Raw genomic sequence first — 6,949 nt, forward strand, 5'->3', positions numbered from 1 at the left:
GAGCAGAGTGGGGGTGGCCAGGCTGCTGCCAAGGGAGCTCCTGGGCCGAAACACCTTTGTGATTCATGGAGAGAGGATGAAAGACCGCCAGGTGGTTCACAAACCTGTTTCACTCCGAATGTAGCAGAAACATTGGTAACATGGAAATAGCTCTGTGTTCCTCTTGAGGAACTTCTATTAAATATGGGGATTGTTATGTTTGTGTTACAAGCATGAAATTTTACAATAACTCTTCCAGTGTCTTTTTCTCTCACGTGTCTTTTTACACACTGTTGATATATTTATTAATGGTGACCTTTGTAGGCAAAAATGTCTACCCACAAATAACTGCTATAAAAGTATCAAGAGTCTCTTTTTATAACCGTTTTTTCATAAATCACTTAAAAACTTCAGATCTGATTATAGCTATCAGATAATAAAGGACTTTAACACTTTAAATGTCAGTTTTATTAGATTTTTAATATTTTGGGTGTTTATGTGTAAAATAATATCCTTATCCACGATAAACCCATCCTCATGATAATTATTAATTCATTCATTTGCTCTACAGCTTAGTCCAATTCATGGTCGCAGCTGGAGCCTATTCCTGCAATTTTCCGGCGAGAGGCAGGGTACACCTTGGACATGTTGCCAGTCGATCATGGGGCCTTCTGATTTGTATTATAAGGAAAATAATTCTTTTTTTTTTAAATAATCAAATTTCCAAATGACTAAAATGGCATCTAGAAGGTTAGAATTATTGCTGTTTGATCATTTTATAATAATTATTGTGAGGCTGACATTTTTGGTCACGAGTCACCAGAGGTTAGTAAAACGAGGACATGTGTTATAGAATAAACTTGTCCCAGTATTTATATTTTTTAAAAAATGCTGACATTTATGAATTTTTGTTTAATTAATTTAAATGACTAATAACAAAAAAAGTTCTCCAAAGATGTTAAGTCCAGATATAATTTATTCCAGTACTGAGGACAACTTGGATGAAGTGGTTTGGAACTTTCTGTACTGGGAACGATTAGTGGTGCGTAACCTTATCTTTTTCATCAGGTGATTCTGCAGTGCTTCCTAAAAAAGGACCTGGTCTACACAAAGGCAACACCTACGTTCCACCACTGGAGGGTGGACAGTAAGAAGTGTGGTCTGACCTTCCAAAGTCCGTCTGATGCTCGAGCTTTCGACCGTGGTGTGAGGAAAGCTCTAGAAGACTTGACAGAAGGTAGACACCTTTAGCTTTTCGTGTATATGTTTCCTAAACTCTTCCTAAAGTGTCATCATTATTTAAATAACTCCAAAATTTACAATACAGTGCCAGTTCATAACAAATCATCTGTTATTTTTACAGGTGCAATCCAATTCATTATAATCCAATCCAATTAAACCTATTCTATTATATGATTTACATTAGTCCAGTTTAACATACGGTAACTGTATTCATATAAAACCAATTGATAGAATAATGACGAGCTTATGAAACCAACAAATTGGATAGAACCTTCTCATTGATTCAGTCCTCCATCCTGAGCTGCATGAGAAGAGAGAGAACAGCTTCCATTAGAGCCAGGAAGAAAAATAGTACAATCAAAAAAAAAAAAGGAAAGGAAGGAAACCCTCCATCAGATCCAGGACCAGGAAGGATAGCCATCTTTCTGGACCATTTGGAGAAAACAGAAGAGGGATCAACGTGCAGCATAGGTCGCTACATCCCCTAAACAGAAAAACTTTTTGTTTATGAGGAGTAAGAAAAAACTTTGGGTTTGGGAGTTCTTGGTTCTTTTTCTTGACATATCAGAGCAGAACTTTTTTATTGTAAGGCATATGAGAGCAGTTGTGTGTTATTGGCCGAAAATGTTAATAGGTTCTGTTTGGATTAAAAAGAATAAATAAAAATCCAGTAAATCTGATCCATGTGAGCCGGTTAGCGATGAATGCGCTAACATTTAGCAGTGACCATGCTAACAGTCAGTGGTGAACACACTAGCTGTTTACAAAGCTACGAAGAAGTGATGGAAACACTCAGAACAACTTTTTTTATTTAAATCACCACCTTAGTTTGTGCCCTTACATTCATGACACCAGATGATGATGTCAGTGACCTGTGAAGTCCTGTTGCAAGCCTAAACTCATGGCATCCTGAAAGCTCTGAAGTAGTTTGAGCCCTGCGTGACACTCTCCAGACAGAAGATATTGATCTGATCAGACTCATTGGAATAAAAATGTCAGTCCAGATGGGTAAGCTACACCAATTTTTCCAATCAGTGTGCAGGAAGTGATTTTTACTGAGTATGGCTGGTACATCAGCCAAAAGTCTTATGCGTAGCAGAACATATAATGGAACCAGCACAAAACTGATCACATCTGATATTAACTCACTGCTGAGATTTTAAAATCGTTTAAAAGCACTAAGGAGGAGAAACTGGATCATCAACATGCGCACAAAGCATGTTTACTTAAAAAAAAAAAAAAAAAAAAAAAAAAAAAAAAAAAAAGCATTTCTTTCTCAATTGTTTCTGGAAAATAATAAAAATGAGTAGCACCTTCAGAAACCATGGGGGCGGTGTTGAGCCAAAAAGGCAAAAAAAAGCAACCAGAGAAAGGAACAAAGAAGAAGCTGTGCTGTATGTAATGTCTTCCCAAAAAATAAAAAGGGAAAGGATTTAGAAAATTAGACTTTATTTTTCTTTAAACAAAAAAATGAAAGTGGACCTTAATGTTTACAAACTAAGAATACTATTCTATAAATTAATTTAAGTTAACAAAAGCTGACAAAACAATTGAAAGTGGTAAAAAAAAAAAAAAAATCATTTCCCTCTCCATCATGCCACCTGACACTGATTTCCAAGTTAAAAAAAAACAAAAAAAAGGAAAAACCACCCAGCTCCTCCCCTGGATGTGACATAAGCTATCTGTCCCTATCCAGAGCCTATCCCAGCAGTCTTTGGGCGAAAGGTAGGGTACACCTTGGACAGCTCGCCAGTCCTTCGCAGGACCACACAGACACAAATAACCAAAAAGTTAATAACAGACTTTAAACATAAATCCCTCTGTTACATATAACCTATACTATAAAAAAAAAATCTACAGAACAAATAACTTACATAACAGCCATTTCTTATAAAAGAAAAAAACACATAAATACCACACACCACGTCCTCCACTGGTTTTCCAGAGGAAACTGATCCACTGATCTGATGTCTGACCTCCAGGCTCAACCACGTCTTCGTCCACGTTGCAGAATGAAGCAGAACTTGGAGACGACGACGTCTTCACGGTGAGATGTTTGTCTATAGCACAGTTCCATCAATCTGTGTTTTGGGAACATAATTTCCCTCCTTGCTTCAGTCACTATTTGATGAGTTTCCATCGACGTTCCTGTTTTTGAAGATGCTGCTTTTACTATATGGATTTGTTTCGTGTTTGTCTTGTAAGGTCAATTGATTTTTTTTTTTTTTTTTTTTAAAAAAGGACATTTTTGTTTTGTTTTTAGGTTTAAGCTAGTGTTACATTTATTTCAGTACTAACTTGTCCCACAGCTTCAAGTCTATCTCTACAAAAGTTTTATCAGAGATGCTCCTGGATTTGGAATAGCAGACTTTTGGCTTTTTCTGCACAAAAGGCTTAAAATTTTTAGTTAATTCATAAATTGAATTGAATGAGATTTTATTGAAATTATTGCAACATAACCTGCTTTAGAGCCCTAATACTTTAATGTAGAAACAACATTAAAATAAAAAAAGAGGTCAAGAATGATTACATGTTTACTATCTGAAAAAATATTTTAGTATCTTTTACAGTTTTAACTAAAACGCAGTTTACTTTTTATAAAACTTCAGGAATTGTCTGCAGATCCCTAATCTAATATGTGACATCACACTCTAAATCCTGCTTTTTAGATTGCTTAGAATTTGACAAACTTTTTTCATGCCCACAGTTTGTCTCAAGCAGTTTGTCTCATGCAAACACCAACTAGAAAAGCAGTCTGCAAGCACAGACTTCCAAGCAGTTCAGTTTCACCCACATTATGATTTCCCCCCTACGTTTCAGTCCTACGTTCATTTTATATCTAAACATTTCTAGATGTCTAGATACATTGCTAATGAATCCACAGTATCTTGGCTATATTGTGGTGTTTCTTGCATGTTTGTATGTTAACTTGTTCTCTTGCAGTGATAAAAATTCCAAAGATTCCCTATTTTTTCCTGTTCCGGATCATAGTATCCAAAATTTTGCTGGTATCCGGATCTATGTGTGATAAAATATAAAACCTGTTGGAAGCTTCTCCTGTAATTTTTGGCCAAGCACCCTGACCATTTATTGTGGAGTTAAATGCATATATATTGAAAATGGCCCCATCTTGCAATGATAAAGAATCCTTGATAAAATCCCTGGATCGAGATGGTGTTACTGATTATTCACAAAACATAATGGAATCTGAGTTAGACCCAAACCCACTCAAAAACATCCCAAAACCCACAAACAAAAAAAAAACAACAACAAACAAACAAAAAAAACATGAGAATCCATTCAGTAGTTTTTGTTTAGTTGCAAACGGGTAAACAGACAGAAGCAGATTAAATATCAAAACGTAGCATTTTTTTTTCCTGGTTCCAAAAACATCTGCAAAAGTTTGAATGGCAGGAACAGCGTTTACTCCAGAATTCCCCCGGACTTATGAAAACATAATTTTGGCTATTTTTCATGGTTTTTTAAAAAAAAATTTTTTATATATATATAAAACAGCGTGTAATCCAAATCAACATCCAGATAGCCATGAAGCGGATCGCTGATCTGAACTGCAAGTTGCACATCATTCCTCACCATCCGGTTTGTAGACCTTGGTTAAAACAGAAGAGGAGGGTGTTTCAGGAATCCTCCTTGTAACGATACCTTCTGTCTGAAAAAAACTTCCTAGTTTGATGTTTGTGGGCTGATTTAAATGCTTCAAGGTTTTGAAGACTTTTGACTTTTTAAAACCTGAATTCCTTCAGCTGACATTTTCTCTTTCTTCATCCTCAGACGGCCACCGACAGCTCGTCCAACTCTTCTCAGAGGAGAGAGCCGGTGATGCACACATTGGCGCCAGCCCACTTCTGCGATCTGCGGCGCCACCACTGCGTCCTGGGTCATCTGTATGAGCCGTACCGGGTCTCTGACCAGCACTTTCTGAACCAGGTGGGTTTTCTTCCATTAAATAGGGGCCTGAACACATCCGCTCTAACATGTTTCTCTGCTGGCGGTTCAGGCAGTGTTTCCTCGTCATGTCAGCTTCCAGGTGGAGGAAGAGATTGTACGCATCAATCCCCGCGAGCGAACCTGGCTAACTGGCTATGAGGACTACCGTCACGCCAACTCCACAAAAGACAAACTCGCCCAGCCACAATACCCCGACGCCTATGTGCACTTTACCAAGAATGAGCCACCCAAACATGACTACGCCTATCCATACCCGATAAGCTGTGATGGGAAGCCAGGCACCTGCCGTAGGGCTGTGGTAACGTTGCAGCCACTTCAGCTGAAAGCCATGCGGCAGCCAGATGATGGCGAGCACCTTCGCTGTGTCTACTGTCAGGACACATTCAACCGCAAAGACAACGGGCGTGGCCGCTGCCACGAAGCGCCAGACCCCATCCAGACCTGCATTCGACGGGTGACCTTCATGTGGTGCGCGGACAGCTTGCTATACCACTGCATGTCCGATCCAGAGGGTGAGTACTCGGACCCGTGCTCCTGTGACACCAGCGACGAGCGCTTCTGCCTGCGCTGGACTGCGTTGGTGGGTCTGTCGCTTCTGGCGCCGTGCATGTGCTGCTACGCCCCTCTTAGGGCGTGTCACCGTTGTGGTGTGGCGTGTCGCTGCTGCGGTGGGAAACATAAAGCCTTTGGCTGAGGCTCCGCCCACCCCACGCAGACTGCACAAACAGAGGCTGTTGGGATATTTGTCATTGTTTCCAAAAAAAGGAAAAACTCAATCTCAAGGCTCCTCCTGTAAATATCATCCTGTTCGTTCTGTCAGAGTTAACTCACTTCACACTGGGAAAATATGTGTGCCTTTAACATGAATAAATGTAGAAACAGATTCCTCCCAGACCTGCCAAACAAACCAGGAGGAAGTTTAGCTCGCAGTGGAGGCAACCATCAAACCCTAACTGTGCTCTTCCAGGTAACCTCCAGATCACTTTATTTTATTCAGGTCCTTGTTTCATTTACATTCAGACAACTTTATTTAACCCTAGGAGGTAAATCAGATTGATGGTTTTTAGATCAAAACAACAGAAACACCCTAAAAAAATATTTATCTAAAACAAAACACAACAAACTAACAACTTTAGAAAAAAATGTTCTAGTTTGACACATCAAGGGCCACAAGAAAATATCAACAATAACTTAATTAAACATAAATCAAGCACTCAGAGCGCAAACCTCCTCCAAGCCACTGTCATTTGTTTCGCTTGCCAATGATTGTGGGCATTACTTTAGAGTTAGAAGCACTAGTGGCAAAACGATCCTTACCTCCCAATAATAAGATTTCTTTAAAAAATATTCCTGGATTCATGTGGTTATTTTGTCAAGCCATATTTTATTCCCAGTAAAACATAAAGAACATATCAGATGCTGAAAATGAGGATTTTTGACCATTTCATGGAAACTATGAGCTGGTTGTTAATCTCATGTCAGACACAGATCTGTTAAAAGTAGTACAAGAGTGGTGTTTATCAAAGTATAGCATCCTCTCTTTCCTTAAAAACTGTCTGTAAACATCTGGGAAGTGATGAGACCAGTTACTGGACTTTTAGGAGAAGAATGTTGTAACACAAGGATAGCTGCTCAACTGTCCATGACCATCATTGTTAAAATTTTTGTGTTCAAGGTTCTCCAAATGTTTTCTATAGGTAAAAGGTCTGGACTGCAGGCAGGCCATTTCAGCACCTGGACTCTTCTGTGAAGTCACATT

At 38.9% G+C, this 6,949-nt stretch overlaps 1 protein-coding gene across 1 annotated transcript in view; it reads left to right on the top strand.

Annotated features, from left to right (window-relative positions):
• Positions 1 to 5,884, top strand: part of spred2a (sprouty related EVH1 domain containing 2a) — a gene marked incomplete at both ends in the record, with an annotated part of 10,088 nt that extends 4,204 nt beyond the window's left edge. Inside the window, 5 exons of the mRNA XM_079262548.1 lie at positions 1 to 91; positions 1,048 to 1,216; positions 3,204 to 3,268; positions 5,014 to 5,169; positions 5,240 to 5,884. The exon at positions 1 to 91 is cut by the window's left edge and continues 84 nt beyond it. Of these exons, the coding sequence (XP_079118674.1) occupies positions 1 to 91; positions 1,048 to 1,216; positions 3,204 to 3,268; positions 5,014 to 5,169; positions 5,240 to 5,884 (1,126 nt within the window). The remainder of the gene's footprint in view (positions 92 to 1,047; positions 1,217 to 3,203; positions 3,269 to 5,013; positions 5,170 to 5,239) is intronic.
• Between the last annotated feature and the right edge of the window lie 1,065 nt (positions 5,885 to 6,949).

Source organism: Telmatherina bonti (genome assembly GCF_933228915.1).
Source record: "Telmatherina bonti genome assembly, chromosome: 3".
In the NCBI taxonomy this organism is placed as follows: domain Eukaryota; kingdom Metazoa; phylum Chordata; class Actinopteri; order Atheriniformes; family Telmatherinidae; genus Telmatherina; species Telmatherina bonti.